The sequence below is a fragment of the Zootoca vivipara genome, chromosome 7 (genome assembly GCF_963506605.1).
Source record: "Zootoca vivipara chromosome 7, rZooViv1.1, whole genome shotgun sequence".
Lineage (NCBI taxonomy): Eukaryota > Metazoa > Chordata > Lepidosauria > Squamata > Lacertidae > Zootoca > Zootoca vivipara.
The window spans coordinates 12,127,974-12,153,125 of record NC_083282.1 but is presented as its reverse complement, the minus strand read 5'-3'; the positions used below and the strand labels follow the sequence as shown (position 1 = coordinate 12,153,125).

The 25,152-nt window shown below is 43.8% G+C and overlaps 1 protein-coding gene across 2 annotated transcripts in view; it reads left to right on the top strand.

The window, feature by feature from the left end:
* BRINP3 (BMP/retinoic acid inducible neural specific 3) overlaps positions 1-25,152 on the top strand; it is a 229,375-nt gene that overhangs the window by 112,341 nt on the left and 91,882 nt on the right. Inside the window, exon 3 of one of the 2 annotated variants that reach the window (XM_035123029.2) lies at positions 21,398-21,588. The exons of the other annotated variant lie outside the window; for it this stretch is intronic. Within the exon in view, the coding sequence (XP_034978920.1) occupies positions 21,398-21,588 (191 nt within the window). The remainder of the gene's footprint in view (positions 1-21,397; positions 21,589-25,152) is intronic. 2 annotated transcript variants of the gene reach the window in all.

The following is a 25,152-nucleotide window of genomic DNA, read 5'->3' as shown; positions in this document are numbered from 1 at the left end:
AATTAGCAAGCAGGCAGAGACCATATACACTGCAAAACCCAAAATTTGCTAGACTTGGGGTGGAAGTATATATACTGAAGTATGTCAATATAGGTAGGTGTATGATCAAAACAGCCCAGTTCAGTATGTACAGTGTACAGAATGGCTTATAAATAATACTTAGTATTTATATAGTGCCAAATGTTCAAAGAGCTCATATGTATTATTCTGTTGCAGTCCATACAACAACACTGTAAAATAGGCCACTATTGTTATCTCTACTTGGCAGATGATGGCTGAGACTGACAGATAATGGCTGTGCAACAAGTGAGTTCACAGCCAAGATGGGATTAGAACCAGGGAGTTCCTAATTTCACAGCTCACCACGCCAGCTTTCAACAATGTCTGGCCAGGATTACCACTTTGGGGAGCAATCCAAATCCAAGAGCCGTTGGGATGAATGAGTTGGGGTCCAGCAGATCTCCGGCTTTGCTGGCCAATTCCTGGCACACATCCCAACTCAGATGAAGATACACCAGCTTAACTCCTGAATCCCAATTTACCTGGCTGAGCCAACACTAGTGGTTCTTATGCTGGTGTAAACCATGAAAAATAGGAATGGCAGGGGATTGGATGGGGAAAGGGAAGGGAGATTTATGATGGGTTCAGCTCAGTCATGTGACCTAGCAACCCAGGAGAACTAAAAGGGTGGCGTAAAAGGTAAAGGGGCCCCTGACCATCAGGTCCAGTCGTGTCCGACTCTGGGGTTGCGGCGCTCATCTCGCTCTATAGGCCGAGGGAGCCGGCGTTTGTCCGCAGACATCTGCCGGGTCATGTGGCCAGCATGACAAAGCTGCTTCTGGCGAACCAGAGCAGTACACAGAAATGCCGTTTACCTTTCCGCCGGAGCGGTTTCTATTTATCTACTTGCACTTTGATGTGCTTTCGAACTGCTAGGTGGGCAGGAGCTGGGACCGAGCAACGGGAGCTCACCCCATTGCAGGGATTTGAACCGCCAACCTTCTGATCAGCAAGCCCTAGACTCTGTGGTTTAACCCACAGCATAGCTGCCAAGTTTTCCCTTTTCTCGCGAGGAAGCCTATTCAGCATAATGGAAAATCCCTTAAAAAAAGGGATAACTTGGCAGCTATGACCCACAGTGCCACCTGGGTCCCTGTTAAAGGGTGGTGAGTCAAACTATTTTAAAGGCTTCTTTTCCCCGATGTTAGGCTTAAGCTAGCTCAACTGGCAGTAGCCCTGCTGATGAATGGGGCTTGGAATTGGTGTAATTTATACCAGCTTAATTTAAATGGGTATACAGTATATGCTACTGGTTTAGGATTGTCCTGCCTGGTAGTTAATCTTAAAAGATTATCTGCACTCAAGCCAAATACCCAGAACCAGAACAGTGAAGCCAGTGGCCTAGATTTCAGCAAAAGTGCAGGGTTTTATGTTTATTAATGGAACATTGGGGTTCAGGGAGAGATTTGTGAATGTACAGGGGCACTCAGTAGCCTTGAGGCTTTTTTTTTTTTTTACAGAGCAACACTGCAGAATGTGAATTTGAATTATTGTAGTCATTCATTATCCAACCATTCATTAACTGTGCTGTGCTGAAAATTACTTCTGTATTTTTTTAAAACCATTCTCCATCAATAATGAGAAAAGAATCTGCATTCAAAAATTATTATGCGGGAAGGAAATATTCTGGTGAAATTCAGGTCACATTTAAAGGTGAAATTACCTAATTCACACTTTCTGAAACAATACACAAACCTAAACAACTATCTTCTGAAATGCACAAACATCTGAATTTTGCAATGTGGTTTTGTAGCCAAGTCATGTGTACAGAATGTATTGTTGTTGTTTAGTCGTTTAGTCGTGTCCGACTCTTCGTGACCCCATGGACCATAGCACGCCAGGCACTCCTGTCCTGCACTGCCTTCCGCAGTGTGGTCAAACCCATGTTCGTAGCTTCAAGAACACTGTCCAACCATCTCGTCCTCTGTCGTCCCCTTCTCCTAGTGCCCTCATTCTTTCCCAACATCAGGGTCTTTCCCAAGGATTCTTCTCTTCTCATGAGGTGGCCATAGTATTGGAGCCTCAGCTTCAGGATCTGTACTTCCAGTGAGCACTCAGGGCTGATTTCCTTAAGAATGGATAGGTTTGATCTTCTTGCAGTCCATGGGACTCTCAAGAGTCTCCTCCAGCACCATAATTCAAAAGCATCAATTCTTTGGCGATCAGCCTTCTTTATGGTCCAGCTCTCACTTCCATACATCACTACTGGGAAAACCATAGCTTTAACTATACGGACCTTTGTTGGCAAGGTGACAAAGAATGTATATACCAGAGTAAAGTATGCTTTTAAATGCATATATTGCTGAAAATACAAAATGCTTAATATTAGGGGAAATTGTGTAAATAGGCAGAATTACATATAAAGATGTGCATATTGGGAGAAATTCACACTAAAAGGCTCTAACTGAACTGTAGAGAACTGATTTTAAGATGGGAAAATGAGAAACTAAGAGAAACTGAAATGAGCGTATTCACCCATTCCTACAAGAGACCTGCCGCAAACCAAAGGTCCATAATGTCCGCCATCTTGTTTGCCATAGCAGTGAGACAGATGGCTCCGAGAAGGTCACAAGCAGGACATTAAGGATTTGTCTCCTAGCAACTGCTATGCACAGCTATGCTCCTTTTGAGCATGCAACTTCCAGTTGGCCATTAGGGTTAACAGTCTGTGATAAATCTGTCCTCAGTGTTAATTCCTTCATGCTCTTCTTGTGGGATTCTAAGAAAGATAGGTAGGGCCAAAAATAGGGTGGTGAACTAGATGTCTATATGGTATGGTCTCCTATGCTCTCTCTCTTTCTTGTGCAAAAATAGGAAAACAACCCCCCCCCAAAGCACCCTCCATTCCCTCACTGGCAACCCACACTCGACCTAAGTGGGGTGGGGAAAATGAGGTTTGAAATGTTGTGTTTATTTAAAATCTTTTAGTCGTGCAAATCAATGAAGATGGAAAGCTTCATTTAAAATGCTGACCTGGGGCAGAAGCATTTAGAGTACAAGCTCATCTCCTGTGATTTGAGATTAGCTCGAAAGCTTAACCCGAAGGCAGAGGAGAGGAGGGAACCCTATGCAAATAAACGAGCCAGACAAATATAGTTCTACTTTCAGTGGACAAGCATACGGTTTGCTGACTCAGGAATCTGGCAAATTCAATGTATATTTGGGTTTCCTTTTCATATTATGGATCATACTGAACAAAATTCTAACAAGAGGCTTAAGCTTGCCCTGTGCCAAAAGGTTCTCCTGCATTTTTGCCCTCTGACCATGGATACGTATAAGAAAAACAACTGTATTTGAAAAAATTATGAAAGGGGAGAACAATTTGGCTAAGTTCTCATGTGTGGGGTGCAGAGCAGGTTTTCTGTGTGCATACCTTACTCCCAAGGTAGGTTTGTGTGTGTGTTTGTGATGGGAGTGACCACAACTTCTATATCATTTTAGTAGGCTTTGTGTGTGTTCGACATTTGGTGCAGCAGCTTAGTGTTGTTTTAATGTTGTTGTGTTTTTTTGTTTGGTTTTTTAAAAGAAACTTGGACATCCCAACTGAAATATACCTCCCCAAAAAAGTGCTTTGGAGAGGATTCTTCCTCCCTCAATAAAACGTTCCAGAAACACCTGGTCATCCTACCCCTTTCTCTTTTTCCTTGCTTCCTTCTCCTGTCTCATTCTCCTACATGGTTTAATGCTGTTGACAGAACTGGCGTCGCCCACCTTAGGTCAAGTCCTGACCCAGTTCTGAGATCCCACAAGCCCAGGCAACAATGAAGTGAGACTGGAAAGTATTTGAGCGTGGAATTTCCACCTGCAAACCCAAGGGATGCCTTAAAAGATGTACAGGGCTTCCTTGACAAACAAATTGATGTAGAAAGGATTCACTGCAATCCAATGCAACACCAATCAGGATATAGCCTAAGGTGGGGTATATGATCAGTTGGAGGGGTTAAGTACTTTGCACCTGTACTTTTCAGCATCTATAGTTCGTGATGCTTTGTACTGCAAAATTGCTAACAGAAAATGAAAGTGGTTTTCCGTTTTCTTCTAAAATCAGTGGCCTTGGTCCCTGATGTGCCTATTGATTTATATTAAACAAAAAAAAATAGATTAACACAATCACAATCAAAGGGGCTTTGATTGTATGCTTTTTCTCTGTAATAGCATCCCAGATGTCTGCATGTGCGTGAGTCTCTTTCTAAGCAACTGTTTTGTTGGCCCATTTGGGAGAGGTGCTATTGTGGAACCTGTGACTTTTCACCTGGGAGAATCTTCAAATGCCTTATCCTCCAAAGGGCTATGCCAATAAGGATAGAATTCTCTCAGCAGGGACAATATGATATTTGTGCTGTCGATGGACGTATCCTTTATCATTTTTCTCCCTATTTTTTGCATGTTTGAAAATTCACAATGTTAGACCATGCTGCCAAATTTAACATGTTAGCCCTCACAGATATTTGCCTGAATAGACAACTGAGCAACTCTGGAACTTTGCATAGGGTAGGGAAACAGCAGAGTTAGGGGTACATAACCTTCTCTCTCTCTCTCTCTCTCTCTCTCTCTCTCTCTCTCTCTCTCTCTCACACACACACACACACACACACACACACACACACACACACACACACATGCTACAGCTTTGTGCAAATCTCCTCTAAAAGTTCTCCATTCTACCATATATGTGGGCAGATAAATTTGTGGAGGGACTATTATACTGAAATTCTCAATGGGAAGAAAAATTTCTCCAACCTTCAAGAGTAGCACTCAACATTAACACTAGAAGTAAAACAGTGTCATCATAGATCAATAGAGAGATAGATAGATGATAGATAGATGATAGATAGATAGATAGATAGATAGATAGATAGATAGATAGATAGATGATAGACAGACAGACAGACAGACAGACACACGTAAGCAGTTATTGCAAACAGTGGTAGCCACAAGTATGCTGACAACCTGGAGATCATTTTGTCAGTGTGATGTAGTGGTTAAGAGTGGTAGACTCGTAATCTGGGGAACCGGGTTCGTGTCTCTGCTCCTTCACATGCAGCTGCTGGGTGACCTTGGGCTAGTCACACTTCTTTGAAGTCTCTCAGCCCCACTCACCTCACAGAGTGTTTGTTGTGGGAGAGGAAGGGAAAGGCGAATGTTAGCCGCTTTGAGACTCCTTTGGGTAGTGATAAAGCGGGATATCAAATCCAAACTCTTCTAATGTTCACGATGTTCCAAATTCAGCAGTATTATAGGTGTTGTGTGGGTCAAATAGCAACGACACACATACACCTGCAATGGTGGGGAATGATATTCAGAGAAAATGATGCAAGTGGGGGTGAGAGAAAGAAAAATCATTGTATTCTTCTGAGGAACAAACTGTCCTCTATGAAATTTTGGTTCAGCTCTCCACCCAGCTCCCCTTCCACCATTGATGCATAGACCCACTCATACATAACCGATAGAAGGATGCACATTCCTTCAATTCTGTGGGACTCATGCTATAACACTGATACATCCTGTATAAATTGTATGGCACACATAGTCCTATGCCAGCAACCAGAGCTATACAGCAAATATGCATCACAGGCATTGGGTAGCAGCCAAAAGGCCAGGAAAAGTAAAACAAAAAGGAATAGGTCAGTGATTGGACCAATTGTGTATACTCCAGTGTGAAGCCCCACCATGAGGATAAGATCAGAATTTGTAGACACGCTGCTCTGAAGACACCGATTAATTATATTATCTTGCAGAGCACAGCTTTGGCGGGAGGGAGCAGTCCAGCATATTCTGGGTGCTTATGCCATCCATTTGGGACAGTGGTCTACCCTACAGTCTACTCTGAAATTCTTTCTGATATGTAGGTGTTCTGTGGCAGGCATGCAGGTGTTCATTGACAGACAAATCAATGGAGAAAGGCTTCCCCGGTGGTTTGAAGCTTGAAAGCTACAAGACTAAGCAAAAACAGCAAATTCCATTCTGGGGAGAGGGGGGGCAGAGAGACCAAGTACAAAGGTTTTCTCATCCCTGAAATCGAGCTGCACAGAAAATAATCAATAGCGTAACTACTTTGGACTAGATATGAACAGTTACTGTAATGCCTCTTAATTAGCCAAATTAGGTCATGTTCCTTGTAAAGGGGTATGATTCTGGCAATTTTCCCATTTGCCAGAAATCCACAAAGATCAATGGAATAATTAAGGAGCGATGCATCATAGCAAGCCAAAAATGATGTAGCTGATTTTTAAGAGGCCACAGACCATCAATACCATCTGGACAGTTGGCATTGGTAATTTTATAATGTCCCGGGGTCCCTTCCCCCCCCCCCGAGTGTTTTGATATAAAATTTGTACAAACAAAGCCCATAATGGCTACTCTCATTCCACGCTTTATTGAGGTCGACTACAATTAGCAAACAAATTTAATCAGTATAAGTGTTTTCAAATGACTGGTTTTATTTGATATTTTGAATTTTTAAACTTGTTTTTAATTTTTGATTTTAATTAGTATTTTGAATCAATATATTAATTAGTATTTCTAATTAATATTTTAACCTGTCTTCTGTAAACTGCTTCAAGGTCTGCTGTCCTCGTAAGTGGTAAGTGGAGGAGTCTTGCGTGGGTTCTGAAGCTAACAAAAAATCCAGTTGTCCACTCATCTATTTTATTTAGTTAATTAAGAGTGCATAATTAAGGCATCGCTATTCTGTGTTGGTTGGAAAAGAAACAAATGTCTTGCTGGATCAGACCATGGTCTACTGGTCCTGGAATGAGCCAGTGGGCTGTAGTGGATTGAATGTGTGGTAGGACTTGGGACAGAATTGTTTGCTTTCTCTGTATTTCGACATTTCTTCAGCTATTAAAGGCAAGGTTCCTGAGATTGAGGAACAGTATCTATGTTTGGATACAACTGGAAACTGAATTTCAAAGGCAGGAAAGAACATGATGCTAGGGTACCACCCCAAATTCGGTATGTGAAATTACATCGCAAAACTCTTGTGGTTTTCTGAGTTAATGGGTTTGATTTTTCCACACACACCCCTTTGATAACAATTAGCATGGAAATTAGTTCTAAACACCCACTAGTTTCCACTAGACTCCCAGAAGTGGCTTTTATATCATGTGAAAGCTAGCACATTTAGAAAGCTAAGCAGGGTCCAGGATAGTTTCAAATTGGACGGGAAACCACATCCAATTGCAGAGGGTTGGCCTAGATCAGAGTTTCCCAAACTTGGGTCTCCAGCTGTTTTAGGACTGCAACTCCAATCATCACTAGCAGCAAGACCGGTGGTCAGGGATAATGGGAACTGTAGTCCGAAAACTGCTGGAGACCCAAGTTTAGGAAACACTGGCCTAGGTCATCCTTGGGATCCCTTCCAACTCTAAAATTCTATGATTCCATAAAACACAGAAATTAACAGGTGAGGAAACATTGGGAAGGGACGCAGGTGGCGCTGTGGTCTAAACCACAGAGCCTAGGGCTTGCTGATCAGAAGGTTGGTGGTTCGAATCCCTGTGACAGGGTGAGCTCCCGTTGTTCGGTCCCAGCTCCTGCCAACCTAGCAGTTTGAAAGCACGTCAAAGGGCAAGTAGATAAATATTTACCACTCCGGCGGTAAGGTAAACGGTGTTTCCGTGCGCTGCTCTGGTTTCGCCAGAAGCGGCTTAGTCATGCTGGCCACATGACCCGGAAGCTGTCTGCGGACAAACGCCGGCTCCCTTGGCTGATAGAACAAGATGAGTGCATAACCCCAGAGTCGTTCACGACTGGACCTAATGGTCCAGGTAAAAAGGTAAAGGTAAAGGGACCCCTGACCATTAGGTCCAGTCGTGACCAACTCTGGGGTTGCGGCACTCATCTCGCATTATTGGCTGAGGGAGCCAGCGTACAGCTTCCAGGTCATGTGGCCAGCATTACAAAGCCGCTTCTGGCAAACCAGAGCAGCGCACGGAAACGCCGCTTACCTTCCCGCTGTAGTGGTACCTATTTATCTACTTGCACTTTGACGTGCTTTCGAACTGCTAGGTTGGCAGGAGCTGGGACCGAGCAACGGGAGCTCACCCCGTCGCAGGGATTCGAACCGCCGACCTTCTGATCGGCAAGCCCAAGAGGCTCTGTGGTTTAACCCACAGCGCCACCTGGTCCAGGTACCTTTACCTTTAAACATTGGGAAGATGGAATGAAATGCCATCTGAATGCAGCTTCAGGCTGCACAGCCTCAGTTCTATGCATATTTTTCTATGAGTAAACCTCATTAATCATAGCAGAATTTATTCCTGAGTAAGAATACATAGGATCAGGTTTCATGTAAACCCTTTTCAGCCCCCACTCCAAAGCAGCTTCATGCTTTAGCCATAATTTGAGTTCAAATCAGTCTAAGGCTGGTTCACATTAGTACAGTGGTACCTCGAATGCCTCAACTTCCGAAGGTTTTGACTTAAGAAATTGGCAAACCCTGAGGTCTTTTAGCCATGCGTGCATTCTGCGCCTGCGCAGAAGCGGTCTGTGCGGTCTGCGTATGCGCAAAGCGCAAAATCGCGCTTCACGCATGCGCAAAAATTGATGCTTCGATAACCGAAGGTTTCGACTTACGAAGAGTGCCGCGGAACAGATCGCCTTCGTAAGTCGAGGCACCACTGTAATGCGTAGTTCCTATTATTTGATTATTCGTAGCTGAATGGTGAACTGCATGATTTCTTTGAAAAGTATTTCATTTGAGGTGATATTAGAGCACTCTCTATGGCATTTGAACTTGGGGGGGGGGCGCTCATTTAAACGTGCAAGCCACCATCTGATTTTGTAATCATCCTTTCATGAAGAGCGAGTCAGCTGTGCCTCTCAAAACAGGGGGCCTTGGACGTCAATACCACAGCCTGCTCAGGGTCTTCTCATGTGCTCACCCCATGACCCCTAGTTTATTTCCCCCTACTTATTTTAGCGCCTGAAACCTTCGGCTTCCTCCAAGCCTGCGTCACCCCTTTATTGTACATAGGTGGTGCTTGTTTGTCTGGTAAACAATGGCACTCCCAACCTCAATACTGGAAATAGTTGGAATGCTGCCTGGGTTGCATACCCACCCACATAGTCCTAGCTGTGAAGCATTTTGGGTAGAAATAACCAGCTTCACAGGGTTAACATGGGTGTAATATAAATGAATCCATATGCACTGCCCCGCACTCCTTGGAGAAACGTGTCTGATAAGTCTAAGTGTAATGGAAGTGGTTTGAATAAGCATTCTCTGCCCCTCGAAAACATATGGCTCAGCATGAATGAATTCAGATATCTTCAACCACATTTTCAGATGAGTCTCTCCTTACCCAAGTTTGTCCTTTTGCCAGAATGAGCACTCACACTTGATAATGTGGGTGCCCTTTGTGGGATTGCGTGCGGTGCTACAGTTCCCAGGGAATTTACGAGTAGAGAGGGGGTTGGCCTGCTTCTCAGTGTATTATTTGGAGGTTCACGCCCAGCCTCAGTTATCGAGTTTCTTGATGGGAGGGGGCCCCGGCCCCATTTATAATAGGGGGTGGAGCCGACAATACCCCAGCAGTCGGCTCTGGAGATTCACCCTCCCTCTGTTTAATGTTTTCTTGTTTTCAGGTTAACTTTTTGAAATATACTCGGAGTCGAGAGTGAATTTCATGCTCTTTATTCAGCTCACAGTCATCAAGGAGAAGAGAAGAATGCCCTTTTCCCAAAACCATCTGCTTATATACATTATTTACACAATGGGCTTTGTGTGATTGGCTACTTCAGGGCTACACCTGTGGGCCAATCAGTTTGTGGATTGACTTCTGCCAGCAGCCTTATTGGCTGCTCCTGCAGGCCAATCAGGTTGCGGATTCACTTCCACCTGGAGTTGGATTGGGTGGCTCCTGCGGACCAATCAGACTGCTGATTCTGGATCCTATTGTTCTATGATTCAGCTCAGTACATAACACTTTTTCTTCCTGCTTAGCAGGTGTTGCGATGACCTTTGACTGGTTGCTGTTGAAGGACCGGGAAGAAATATCCCTGCATTGACAGGTTTTTGTCTTCCCCGTAGCAATTCGTCACAACTTTGGCGGTTATGGCCTTGAGTGGAATCCTTTAGTCTTTTCTTCCCTATTGTTGGGGGGGGGGCAGAAGTGGTGATTCACCCCCCTGTGGCGGCGATTCTAGGGTCCACTCTTAAAGGGTTATATAATGGAAAAGCTGTCAGTGAACTACCCTGCGTGCGGGAATATGGGCTGGGCTGCCTGCTACCCTTACGTCTCGCAGAGCACCCCCATATCCCATTTGCCTTTTCAGTGTGTTTGTGTGTTTAAGATGGGTATGTGGGCGTCCAAGCAGAACGGCTAATATTGGCTTGCTTATCTTTCCTCCTCCATAACAAGCTTTGCAGAGACACTCCGCAGCAATTTTCTGGACCTTTGAGACCTTCGTTGTCACAGCCACGGCTGTGCAACTGCGATGTGGCATGGCAGTATAAGCCACGGTAGCACATTTGTTCCATGTAGCAAAATATATTTGCGCTCCTTTTCTTATTCCCTTTTGACAGTGTGTATCATTTGTTTCAGTGTCTCACACACGACAGGTAGTTGTCACTGCTTGGTTGCTGTCAGAATCGCGCATCATCCTTGAGTTAGGAGGAACATTTAAATTATGGGAAAGGCTGGAAACAGTGGTGATTGTATCAGGAATGTCTTACAAAAGCACAGACAAGCACTGAGGGATGAAGTCCCTTCTGCCATTTGCAAAAGAAGGCGACTTTCCGTCCTCCCCTTTCCTTCCTAGGAAATGAGAATTCTACAAGTTTTGAGTGGTCTAGTTAAGCACAGTCAGTACTTCAAGTAGCAAGTGCAACAATTAATCAGGAGGGTGGGATTGAGACTCGCGATATATTTTGTAATTCAGAGAATGTCAGGGTGGCTGAGTCTATGCTGTATACTGAAAAAGCTGGAGAAACAATGTGAATTCGCTATTAATCCAGCAGGTGACATATTTTATCTCAAATTCAACAGTTAAATCTCAAGCAATTAGACCACTGACACCATTTGAAAAACTGATTCTGAATATGACTAAATATCCCCCCAAAATATGATCAATCCTGTACAAAATACTCACTGACTTAGCTATTGGACAAATGCTTGGTATTAAACAAAAATGGAAAAAAGGACCTAGGAATAGAAATTGAAGAAGCAGATAGGGACAATCTATGGACAAAAATACTCCCTAAAATCAACATCAACCCTCAATTAGAGAAAATTATTTTAAGTTAATGCATATATTGCATCTAATACATAGATTGAACCCTTGCCTGTGTTGATTAACAAATTAACTTTTCTTCTAGTAGCCTGATTACAGCAAAAAAACAAAACAAAACTGGAGGGGGTGGAAGATGAAAGCCAATTGTTTTGATTCTGTTTATATTTATATTATTTGTTCTTGAAAATTAATAAAATGTTTAAAAATCAACATTGAATCAGGAATGCTTACCAAATCACAGGCATATAGTGTGTGTGGGGGGGACCCTTCTGCAATTTGCATGAGCAGATGGCTTTCTGCCCTCTCGTTTCCTTCCTAGGAAATGAAAATTGTACAAGTTTCAAGTAGTCTAGTTAAGCACAATCAGTGTTTCAAGTAGCATGTGCTAAAATTAATATGGAGGGTAGGACTGGGACCCGTGATATATTTGGTAATTCAGAGAATGTTAATAAGGTTGGGTCTTATGCTGTATACTAACAACGCTTAAGGAAAATCAGCATCTGCCTGGGCCTGGGCCGGGCTTGGGCCACGAGGCGGAGGCGGAGGCACTCGGCAGAGCCTTAAAACTTTCCGGAGTGGCCGTGGCGCTTGGGGCAATGTGGCTGCTCCTGGGCTCGGTGGGTGAGTTGGCGCCGGACGCGCACCCACAGAAAGGGGGAAATGGGGGGCGGGAAAGAGCTCTGGCTCCCGAGGCTGGAGGGAGACCTGGGGGTAGGGGAAGCGAGCACGCTGTGGGGACGGACCTGCAGGAACCTCACACACCCCTCGCGTTCTTATATCCCCATCAGGCTGAGGGTTGACTTTGTTCTGACTTTTTTTTGCCCATAGGAACGCATTAATTAAATTTTAATGCATTCCTATGAGAAACCGCGCTTCGCAAGACAAAATTTTCGCAAGAGGAAACGACTCATAGAACGAATTAATTTCGTCTTGCGAGGTACCACTGTATTTTCCACTTCACTGAAAGCATCCCAGCATAGCAAAGTAAGATGAGAGCAAGGTGTTGGCTGTGCTTGCCTCCTCTATGTCTTGAGAACCTCTCTCACGATAACAGTCTCAATTATAAAACTCCCTCCACACAAAGCTCAGCAGACCAGTTCCGATTTTCTTTTCAGGGGGTGAGGGGAAGCGAAAACTTTTGATTGCAGTAGGTGTTGATGGGTAATACCTCATTTTTAATTGTAAATTGTGGCCTGATTTCAGACATGGTGTGTTGATAACAATCCGAGATTGCTTCTTATTCACTGTTTGCCGTTCACTTTGAGGTTTTTGCTCTTAGCTGCTTTTTATGTGGACGGGTTTTATTGTTGCTTTAAAAAGATAAGGGTGCGAACAAAATAAATGTTCATCTGCATATATGTTATAGGGTATGGCTAATGTGGTTTGAGTGGTTAGCATCCAGCGCCGGCAGGGGAATTTTGTACATTGACAGGTGATATGGATAACTGGCAAATGATGTGGGGCAATGTAAACTGATCAGGCATTCTGTTCATTTGTCTGCTCGTTATGCATAGTCTCTAAGTAGATTGTGTATGTTGCTCAGCAAAAAAAATGCAGAGTCCCCAAAATGGACACATGCTTTTAGACTGATGTTGTTTGTGTGCACTTAGAGAAGTGCAAAGTGAAGTTGTTTCTGCTTAGGTGCTTCTCTTCCCCCCCCCCCCCACCTCCAGCTCTTCGTATCAGCACTGCTTCATTAGTGTCAGATTAATTTCTGTTTGTATACACACCAGCGGGGGGTTTTCTGGGGGGACGCAGGGGGACCTATACCCCTAAACATTCTGCGGTGCCCCAATCAACCGACCGACATGCCAGCTGTCTCCACAGTAGCAGCGCAGACTGGAGTGCCATCATTCTCCCCCCCCAACGGTGCCCGGGGAGGGGAGTCTGGGGCAGCCGTGGTAGAAGTGACGGCGCTCCTCCTCCTCTTCCTGGCCAGAGCCAGCCGGTGAGCACTTGCCCCTCCTCACTCAAGCCAACCCCACCGTGACCATCACTGGGGGCCTTCCTGTCCATACCTGCAAAGTTGCTGTCAGAAAAATAAGGGACCGGGCCGGAAATAGCAGACCGGAAGTAGCGCTGCCGCCATTTTGGAACTGGGCGGAGCATGCTGAGAAGTGACTTTTGATGCTGCTTTGCCCAGTTCCAAAATGGCCGCCGCGCCAGAAGTCGTACTGCAGCCATTTTGGAACTGGGCAGAGCAGCATCAAAAGTCGCTTCTGAGCATGCTCCGCCCAGTTCCAAAATGGCCACCGTGCCAGAATAAATCAGGAAAAAACGAAAAAATCCATTTTTTCAGCTAGGAACAGCTGGAAAAACGGGGATTTCCCGGGGAAAACAGGAGACTTGGCAGCTATGTTCCTGTCCTCTCAGCACCACTGCTGCCTTGAATCCCTCATCCGGGGGTTGAGGGGGAGGGGGAGGGAGGGGCAAGGGGGGAGGGGAGCATCCAAAATGAGAGTACCCCTAAACATTTTTTTTAGAAAAAAAGCATTGCACACCAGAGCATGCACACCAAATAATAATAATAATAATAATAATAATAATAATAATAATAATAATAATTTATTTGTATCCCACCCTCCGAGGCCGAGGCCAGGCTCAGAGCGGCTAACATCATAAAAACAACACAATATGCATAAAAACAGACCTCAATTAATTAAAATACATCTTAAAATTAATTCAGACAAGTTAAAATCTGGGCAGGTGGCAATTATCTGGTTGGAACTGAGAGTGGTTAATACTCACCAGGACCAACTGTTTCCACTGATCATACAAGGACCTGTGAGCGGGTTGGGGGCCTCCTTCGGGCTTGTTTTATACAAAGGAAAGTAAGTCAAACTGCATCCTGCCCAAAGGCCTGGCAGAACAGCTCTCCAGGCCCTGCAAAAATGTATCAAATCCCGCAGGGCCCTGGTCTCTTGTGGGAGAGTGTTCCACCGGGCCGGGGTCACGGCCAAAAAGGCCCTGGCTCTAGTCAAGGCCAATCTGATTTTCCTGGGGCCCGGGATCTTCAAGGCAGATGGGGGGGCCTGTCACACATGTCTGTAATGTCACATGCATGCGGCAAGCATCCTGAGCGCTGGCTTCTCCTCCTGCTGCCACAGCTGCCGAGGGAAAAAGTCCCAGCTCCTGCCTACATTGTGCCAAATACACTGACGGCTACGTCATAGCTGCCAAGTCTCCCGTATACCCCAGGAAACTCCCGTTTTTCCAGCTGTCCCCAGCCGAAAAAAACAGATTTTTTTGTTTTTCCCCGGTTTATTCTGGCACGGCGGCCATTTTGGAACTGGGCAGAGCATGCTCAGAAGCGACTTTTGATGCTGCTTTGCCCAGTTCCAAAATGGCTGCAGCGCGACTTCTGGTGTGGCGGCCATTTTGGAACAGGGCAGAGCAGCTTCAAAAGTAGCTTCTGAGCATGCTCCGCCCAGTTCCAAAATGGCGGCAGCGCTACTTCCGGTCTGCTACTTCCGGTCCAGTCCCTTATTTCTCAGGCCGGAACTTGGCAGCTATGGGCTACGTGCACTGAGTGCCAAGCGCCCTAAGAACTGCATGTACAGCTTCAGTAAGAGCCGGGGCATCTTTCCTTAACACTCGCACCCTAGATGGCGCCTCTGCACCAGAGGACATTGACAGGGTGGGAATGTCTTTCCTCTACGCATAGGAGTTCACACGTTATCTAGAGATATCCTAGGGATGACTTAAGGACTCCATACGGCATGAAGCTGGTTTGACAAACAGCACATTAAACAGTTGCATTTTATGTTTTTGTGTTTTTTTTAAAAAAAATACAAGATACATATGCACTTTGAATAACATCATGCAAACATGGGTGGAAAAGTCAGCCTCAGAAATGTAGCAAGTGCACAGCAAAGGGAAGTGTGAACACAGCTTTAAGGTAAAGGTAAAAGGACCCCTGAACATTAGGTCCAGTCACGGATGACTCTGGGGTTGCGGTGCCCATCTCGCTTTATTGGCCAAGGGAGCCGGCGTACAGCTGCCAGGTCATGTGGCCAGCATGACTAAGCCGCTTCTGGAGAACCAGAACAGCACACGGAAACGCCGTTTACCTTCCCGCCGGAGTGGTACCTATTTATTTACTTGCTTTCGAACTGCTAGGTTGGCAGGAGGAACACAGCTTTAGTCTTCGTCAAAGAAAAGACTTCACATGAAATGATTTGCACTCAGTCCTCTGCCCAGAAGCTAGCTGGAAGCCCCTGTGCCCAGATGTGATGTGACCATTCATTATGACTAGCCCTGGACAATAGTCGTGGCTTTAAGATAGTGCATGTTATCATGCATAAAGAGTTCTTTTAGTGAAGGGTTAGCTAGTCAAATGGGCTCTTCGAGGTGATGTTAATGGAGAGGTTCTTATGGTCCCCTGTTCCCATAGCAAATGAATGGACTGGAGTGGTAATTCAGCTTTATATGTTATACCGTAGTTAGAAATTGCTCAGTGTCGGAATATATGCTCAAAGCATTGACATGTTTTCAAGAATTATAATGGCCTCCTTCATTTAATAGGAACCATTATTCGAATGCTCTGCTTCACTTAATAGGGATCATTATTTTTTCCCTTTTTATCTGGAGTGTCTTCCACCATACAAAACACTTGTCATGAACTGTATATTGCTCCATGCTACGGCTGTTGATTGTCTCCAAAACTCATTTTATTCTGAAACCATTATCAAGTGCAATTAATTCTCTTGAAGCCCTGCACTTCCCCCTGTCAGCAGGAGGCTTCGTGGCATTGCATTAAATTCACCAATAGCTTCTCCAGAGCTGTAACATATATCTCTTTGAACATCTGGTGGTAGCTGCAGCAAGGAACCGTTTCATAGGAAATATTTCTTGGGCTTAGTAAATGAAATTTCTGCTGATGAGCTTCACTTTGTATAGGACTTCGGAATGTTCCATATTCACAGTATGCATGTAAATATGTCTGACTAAGGCTGTCAGCCAATTAAAAATTGTTTAATTCATTAATCTGTTCATTGATTAGCGTGTCAATTACGTTGAAATTTATGTGCATATAATCCAACTTGTGTGTACATGTTTGTGCAAGCATGCACACACACACACACACACACACACGTGTGTGTGTGTGTGTGTGTGTGTGTGTGTGTGTGCTTGCACACATATATCCTCTTTTTAGGAAAAGGCTCCCCAATATGTTTTCATTGAAATATTTACTACAGCATGCAAAAAGCCAGTAGTTAGAATCTTCTGGCCTCCACAGAATTGTCACTAACAAGTTTCCTGGTCAGTATTGCCCGAATCTGCCTTTGATTAATATTGATGTTTGCTAGCATTAATATCACTTTACAGACATAATGAGGCTATTGTTAATGAGGCTTAGCACTGCTAATTGCATAGCTGTCTTAATCTTCTCACAATAGACTTTTGATGCAACTCTTACAAACCCTTCACTCAGAATACATGCTGTCTTTTGGAAACACAGTGCATCCGTTTATATAAGAACTAGGAACGGCCGTCTATCTGTGCCTTTCATCTGGACAGGGCTTGTGCGAAACAGCCCTCGGCAGCAGCAGCAGGCTCAAAGGAAGAAGAAAAAAATCCAGAAGATTTAAAATATCCATATTTAAATGACATGCTTCAAGTGTTATTTCTCTGTCAAAACAGTTTTATCTCAGTGGCACCTTTGGGTTCCAGAAAAGTGAAGCAGAAATTTTGCTATGTTCTTGAAGGGTGGCAGAACTATCAGCGAAGTTCTTAATAACGTTCAGTTATTAAGCTAATAAGTGAATAGACAAATTAGAATATCTGCCTACACACACACACACACACACAGCGAATTGCCTTGTAATTCTGCAGAGTTTTATCCCAGCCCAAGGTTCTCCAGCTCTACATATATATTGTCTGAAATAACACATGATACATCAATGTGTTGTTTAAATAAATAAGTGCCATGGCACAAGTGGGCTCTGGTCCCCCTCCAGTCTGATGTTCACTTATGCAGGGTTGATTTAGAAGTTATTACTCAATTCTATCTGTGCGGAAGGAGCACAGGGTCACAATGGTCACCCCCAACTTCATAAACTCATGGTTTCTTAAGCCTGGGGTGAATGTCCAACCCTGGCCTATAATGCCTGGTTTTACTTTTGAAATAGCAGCTATGTGTGCAATGGGGACTGCTGTATGCAGGGGTGTGGGCAGTAAAATTACAAAGTAAAAGCTGCTCTCCCCCCCCCCCCCAAGATTCTCTTTTCCCGTGGGAAATGGCACCTTTTTAATTATTATTATTATTATTTAATGAATTTATATACCGCCCTATACCCAGAGGTCTCAGGGTGGTTTACATAAAAAAGATCACAGTATATAAAATAAAAATAAAAGCAATAACCCAATAATACACCCCCCCAAAAAAAGAGCCACATTTTAAAAGGTTATGGGATCTTGATCAGCTCAACCATTGGTTTGGTTAAAGAGGAATGTTTTTGCCTGGCGTCTAAAGGTGTATAATGAAGGCGCCAGGTGAACTTCCCTGGGGAGAGCATTCCACAGATGGGGAGCCACTGCAGAGAAGGCCCGTTCTCGTGTTGCCACCCTCCGGACCTCTCAAGGAGGCAGCACATGAAGGAGGGCCTCAGAAGATGATCTCAGGGTGATTTTCATGGGGACCTAGGATGCTTAGCAGGAAATGGTTAAATCATCTTTCTCACGTGTCTCAGTCCTGTTCCTTTCTCCCCTTGGTAGCTGTCGTTATACTAATATTATGAGTTGGGATGGGGGTGGGTGGGTAGGCTGTGTTCCAAGATCCTTCCAATCACTGGATTGGGCAAATATTAACATATAAGCCAGACTAACTTCCTGGTGAGGTGATCGCCTGGGTGATGAGCCATTAAGCGAACAAAGGAGGTGTCAGGCAGCAGGTAGATAGAAGGGCAAAAGCAGAGTTGAGAGAGATATGAGCTGGAAGCAAAGCAGCAAGCTGGGAACGAGGAGAGTCAGAGGGATGTTTGAATTCTGTTTGAATCTGTGGATAGCTCAGTTGGTTAGATCATGGTGCTGACACCACCAAGGTGGCAGGTTTGATCCCTGTATGGGACAGCTGCGTATTCCTGCATCACAAGGGGTTGGACTAGATGATCCTCAGGGTCCCTTCCAACTCTACCATTCTATGATTTAGAATAGAATCATAGAATCGTAGAGTTGGAAGAGACCACAAGGGCCATCCAGTCCAACCCCCTGCCGAGCAGGAAACACCATCAAAGCATTCTTGACATATGCCTGTCAAGCCTCTGCTTAAAGACCTCCAAAGAAGGAGACTCCACCACACTCCTTGGTAGCAAATTCCACTGCCGAACAGCTCTTACTGTCAAATTTGTATGATTTCATCCAAGGCTGTGGCGATGGGGGAAGCAAGGCCCTCTTGGGGTGTTAATGCTGCGAGCCCCTCCCACGTAGGCTCAGGTAGTAAATAGATGCAAATACAGTGGTACCTTAGTTTAAGAACAGTCCTGTTTATGAACGGTTCGGTTTAAGAACTCCGCAAAACCGGAAATAGTGTCCTGGTTTGCGAACTTTACCTCGGTCTAAGAACGTAATCCGAACGGTGGGAGGGCACCGGCAGCGGGAGGCCTCATTAGGGAAAGCGCGCCTCGATTTAAGAACAGTTTCGGTTTAAGAACAGACTTCTGGAACGGATTAAGTTCATAAACCAAGGTACCGCTGTAAACCCTATATCATAAAGATACCACAGTTTCTGCTGGGTCTAAAATGAGTTTTATGGTTAGTGTATACACACACACACACACACACACACACACACACACACAAATGTGCATATATATTTTAAAAAACACATCAGCATTGCATTCTGAAGTTACTCAGCCCAATAAACCTGGGGAATGGAAAAGCTTTCACCACCTCTCTAAATTCCATGAACAATCGATGCTAGTAAATTTACCAAAGCTAATAATGTCACCACTAGAGAGGCCATACTCCCCCGTCCTTGGTGGCCTAACCTTCAAGGGGCAAGACACTAAGGTATCCAGTGCTGTGTGCACAGAGTTCCATCCACAGAACTTTCCCTTCCTGGGAGGAGAGGAAAATTACTGCACTAGTCCAGTGCTGGTTCAGATCCCCATTTGGTAAGTTTTGTACATATGGAAGATGTCAATACAGAAGGTATTCTGCTTAGGACTGTGAGTCCAACAAACTCTGTGATATTCTACAAGGAAGCAAGCAAATTTATAGGAGAAGTGCCTTCTCCTCGTGGCTCTCTGCTTCGCTGTAGACCAAGTTAAGCATGAATCGTCCCCTTATGTGGCTTTGAAGAAAAACGGATCAATGTGATCAGTTTCTGTGCTTAATTCCTTGTTCCCTAACACCAAAGAAATGGACAAAAGCCCCTATGTTATCTCAGTGTAGTACGCAGAAACTGGACTCTGAATTTCCCTCAGAGCAAATGGCGCTAACTGTTGGCATGCCCTGTCTAAATGAGGACTCCACAGATGTTTTGCAACAAGAATGGTCCCTTGATTAGATTTTGAGGACAATGTGTCCTTTTCTTAATAACTCTTAGCGGCATCTTAATTGGTAAGCAAATGAATAAAAGATGTGCTTATTACTACTTAATTGACTTGTTTGCTTTCATTGCAACCACTGATATATTTTGGAGCAGCAAATAGGAGGTGCCATTCTTTGTGTTTAATGCAGCCTCTGGAATAATTTATCTTCAGCGGTAATCAAAAACTGCATCCATTTAAGGATCTGCTTTGCAGACATTCTTGTAATTTAAAGTGAGGAAGTAAAACCAAAGGGAGAGCTTCACACCTGTGCTTTGGGGGCTTATATTTTCAGAAAGCAGGGATGGACCGATCACTCTATTTCTTTGTCAATTTCTAGTCTGTGTCAAATGTGCATGCACTTAGCAATGAATTCATTCCATTCTGCATTAATCTGCAAAAGGATAACATGGTTGTCTATTACAGCAAAAGCAATTGGTAAAAATCTTACGAGTGTTGCATTCAGATGGCAGGTATAGATGTCTTCAAATGCATGCAAATGATCAGTGGTCATTCGCAATAGCTGTAGAATTGGTGCGAACACTGTCATCCTAGTGTTGCTAAGTTAATTAATGCCTGTGGTGCGAATGTAATTCTTCATCTTTAATCCAGTTCAATGTCTTTGTTTCCCCTTCCTGCTGCCACTTCAGTGCCATCGCCTGCCTAGATATTGCTGTTCATCCTTCCTGGTCAGGTGATTGTGCAGTGAAATGGGATGATGTCGCCATGTTGCATAACCCACCAGATATAGCTACTTGGTGATGTTCATGAGGGCCACTGAGAGTGAGGACAATTCAATAGAGAAGAAAATGCTTTGAAAAGGACTGAGAGTAGTGGACTTCCATAAGAAACAGTGTTCCAATTCAGCTCTGAAAACATGCCAAACCTGAGTTGGTGTGATGTTTTCTCTCACCCTAAGAAAAATTCCAAATATTCATGTTGATGTCGCTATAGTAGTATCCCTTGCAAAATAAAACCAACCTGTTTCGGACAACCATCACACTCTGCAGAAGGAAGTAGTCAATTTTTAAGAGAGACATTGTTAAAACAAGTTTTTGTTTTCTACACACAATGGCTTTGTTATGAAATGATCCCTCTGTTTTACGTTTTGCTTGTTTCAGGCATCAAATACATGACAGACTATCAGAAATAAATAATACATACATATATACTGTGTTTCTCCAAAAATAAGACACCGTCTTATATTTCTTTTTCCTCAAAAAACCACGGCAGCTTATTTTCAGGGGGTGTCTTATTTTGAGTAAGATGTCTTATTTGAGTAAGATGTCTGAGTGGTTTGAGGGCGGGGTGTCCCAGCTGTGTATCGCTTGGTAACGAATTGATGGGTCTATTGACCGTAATAAAGATTGTTGTTGTTGTTGTTGTTAATTAAGTATGGTACAGTTTAACCTACAAGGTTAAACTGCCTATCACTATGGCTTATTTTCGGGGTATGGCTTATTTTCGGAGAAACACAGCACTAGACAGCTGGTTGGTGTAGTTTTCTAGTGAAAATCTCTAAACAATGTGTTTTAAATATGTCTAAACATATTTTTTTTCCTTTTACTTTCCAGGGAATTTGGCCGTTGGAAAGTAAATAACTTAGCCGTCGAGAGAAAGAATTTTCTTGGCTCCCCACTGCCTCTCGCCCCTGAATTTTTCCGGAACATAAGACTATTAGGACGTAGGCCGACCCTTCAGCAGATCACAGAAAACCTTATCAAGAAATATGGGACACACTTCTTGCTGTCTGCTACCCTGGGAGGTAAGGACACTCTCAAGAAGTGACTTGATCAGTATTCTACCTATCTATTTAAGCTTGTCAGCAAAAATGCATTAATTGTGAAAACAACAACCGCCTATGATGGGAAGAACATAATATACCCCATGGTGCATTTTTTTTTCAGTAATCTCCGTTATTTCTTTTAATTTAGGTTTTATAAATTCTGAAATATACTGGAAAAAAGAGGAAGGGGAAGAATATGCACACACACACGCACACACAATCACTTAATCCATCACATTCATATACAGTCTGAAATATAGAAACTCGTTTTAAAAAAATTCATCGTTTACAAAAAACATGGAAAAGTCGCCACTGAATGGCCAAAAGATTTTAAAGACTGAGTTATGAATTATGAGTTATGGTCTGACCAGTTTAGTGGAATCTTTCCTTCAATATTCACACAACCAATAAACCTTGTGAAGGAACAGAGTTCATTTTTAAACATATATCATTTGGTTGGGGTTAATTGCTGCTTGGATGGGTTAAAATCAAAAGGTCAAAAGTTTAGCTACCGTAATGATTGGAAGCCTTTTTAATATATATATGCTATATTAGAGTTTCCATGATAAGACAATTGTAATAAATCAGTTCACCTTCTTATTCCCTTCCCTTTCCTGCCTCTCATACCCCTGTCCCTTTGCTCGGCCATCTTCTTCATCACCATTTTCATTTCTGATGTTTGGTTGTTTAGTGTGTTACACAGTGTTGAGGCTCATGTTCTCAGATAAAGGATAGGATAAAGGAGTGTCAGTACTCTGCTCAAGTTGCAGATTTTTTATTTTTTTTAAAAAAAAACCACATGTTGGAACTGGAGAAATTTCAATCCATGTGTTGTGCCTACCCCTTTTTCTAGATGCATTTATTTATTTATTTTGGTTATCGTCTTCTTCTTCTTCTTTGGCGACTCCTCGTATCCGAGTAAGATTGCCGAGTAAGATTAAAACACGGTCTTAACAGTGAGTCCGTAAGTGACTGTGGAGGCCAGTTGTGTGGCAATGTCCCTCCCTCCCCATGAGAATAAAGACACACGGCACATCAGATAGATTTAAATGGGCGAAAAGGCCACAACTTTATTGGTTACGGATGTTGAGTGGTATTGGCTTAGGCATTGGATCCTAACCGTCTATGTTATGTCTGACTCCAACCTGTGTGTTGGATGTCCAGGAAGAGTTAACCACCAGTAAGGAGCCCCAGTGATGTACATCAACCGGAACTCCTCCTGTGATCACTGTTAGGGGCGTGCCTTATGGCCCTAACCTCCATAGGCTTAGGACCAGATCACGCCCCCGGAATCCTTTAAGGATTTATGCTTGCACAATGGAAATTTCACTCCTCTCCTCCCTCCCTCCCCCTGATTCTCCCACCCTCCCCAGATCTACTGTGGAGTATTGTGGTGAAAACCCTGAACCGATTTAGAGGTTGTTCTGGGTGAGGAGAACATTGGGGGGGGGGTTCCATTACGCAACCAGAAATCCTTGCCATAGTAGAATGAGTGGATTAACACTACTTTGGATTCAAGCCTTAACTTCGGAGGTGGATGTGAGGAATCCAAGATGGTGGCTGGTAGTAGTAGTAGTAGTAGTTAAGGCTAGTAGTAGCAGCATTATGTTATTTCTTCATTTTTAAAAGGATTTAAATCAGGCATCCCCAAACTGTGGCCCTCCAGATGTTTTGGACTACAATTCCCATCATCCCCGACCACTGGTCCTGTTAGCTAGGGATCATGGGAGTTGTAGGCCAAAACATCTGGAGGGCCACAGTTTGGGGATGCCTGATTTAAATAGTGGGAGGCAGCCCATCAATGGAAAATGGAAACAAAGGGTGACAATTTATTGTGGGCCTCTTGAACCCGTGCAGGATTGGCACAAAGTTAACAATGAGGGGGGGGAGTAACCCGCGCTGATTGCTGAACTATGCAGCCTAGAACTGAATATACATACCTGTTAAATATCTACTCCTCTGACGGTCTCTTCCCCAACACGAACCAACATACTTCCATTAAAGCTCCTGAGACTTGTAATCTTCTCTTCACTTAAATGCTATTCAGTAGATGGGAGCAGTGCAAGCCGAGCAGAACAGAGGTATCATTTTAATCAGAGAGGTTGCACACACCAATTCGAAATGGTCAGCTCCTGACACAGCATATTCCTGCTCTGCAGCTGCAAACCGAATAGTGTTTTTTATCAGCATTTTATGAAAGGGGGGGAGTCTGTAAGTTTTATACAATTGAACTGTCAGTCATGGTATGCTGGGAACACAGATAGATTTTTGTGTGTGTGCGTAAGCACCCTCACTTCAGTGAGATTTTGGTCTATCTGCTTTTTTCTTTCCTTCTTTCTTTAAAAAAGGAGGGGGAGGGGGAGAAGTTATGATGGGGCTTAACATATTGTTATCTTAAGTGACAAAAGGAAACTATATCTGGAAAAGACCTTTACAAAACGAATGCTGCAGCAAGATGTTATAGAACTCAAGCACCTGCCAGAGGAGAAAAAGACTGACTGTCATTTTCATAATATACAGTTGAGGCTTCACTTTCAGAAAAATGAATTAAAGACATTCTTTGCAGGAATCAAAGGTGTTCGACAAGATTGTCCGGCGGGAAGGCTACACAATCACAGGCATTATCTTTAATATAATCACCCACCAAGGGATAAAACAGTTTCCCTCAATTGTCACTCTTTGGAGATTTCCTGGGTGGGCAATTCTGAGCACTAATTATCTTCCCCGCTGCATAATTCCTATTCCTTTTTCTCCAGATCTCTCTGCTGGATTATTTCCCCCTCCCATTCAACCTATTATCAAATAGATGGTATACAGCCCCCTCCCCTTGTAAATTTCTTAATGTTGCACACAATGACATCGCTTTTGAAAACAGCATGTATGAATTTAGGTATGCCGTTTCCGTTGATGCTAATGGGAGCCGTGTGGATAGAGCTTTATCTGCACTCGCTTGAATATTTTTATCTCCCTGAGGCCATGGTCACAAAAGGAAATGTTGTGTTCCACAGTAGCCTAAAAAACTTGTGAGTGGGATGGTCTTCCCAGAACCACCTGTTGCTGCCATTTAATTGATGTTTGAGAACTTCTACTATTCTTCTTCTTTGGCGATTACTCGTAGCCGAGTAAGATTGTCTTCCATAAACACGGTTTTAACAATGAGTCCGTAAGTGACTGTGGAGGCCAATTCTGTACCCACACGTCCTTCCACAGTGGGGGCATTGGCTCCCAGGCGGGAGCTGATCATGGTGTGGATTTGCCAAGCATGCCTTCCTCTTAGCACGTTTCTCCCTTGCATTCTGAGTTTGAGTGTCTTCAAAGTCCATGGCACCTTTAGTAAAGGCTGTTCTCCTCACAGGCCAGTGTTTCCCAGTTGTCAGTGTTTATACAGTACTACATTTTTTTAGATTTGCCTTGAGACAGTCCTTAAACCTCTTTTGTTGACCACCAGCATTATGCTTTCCATTTTTAAGTTCGGAATAGAGTAGTTGCTTTGGAAGACGATCATCAGGCATCCGCACAACATGGCCAGTCCAACGAAGCTGA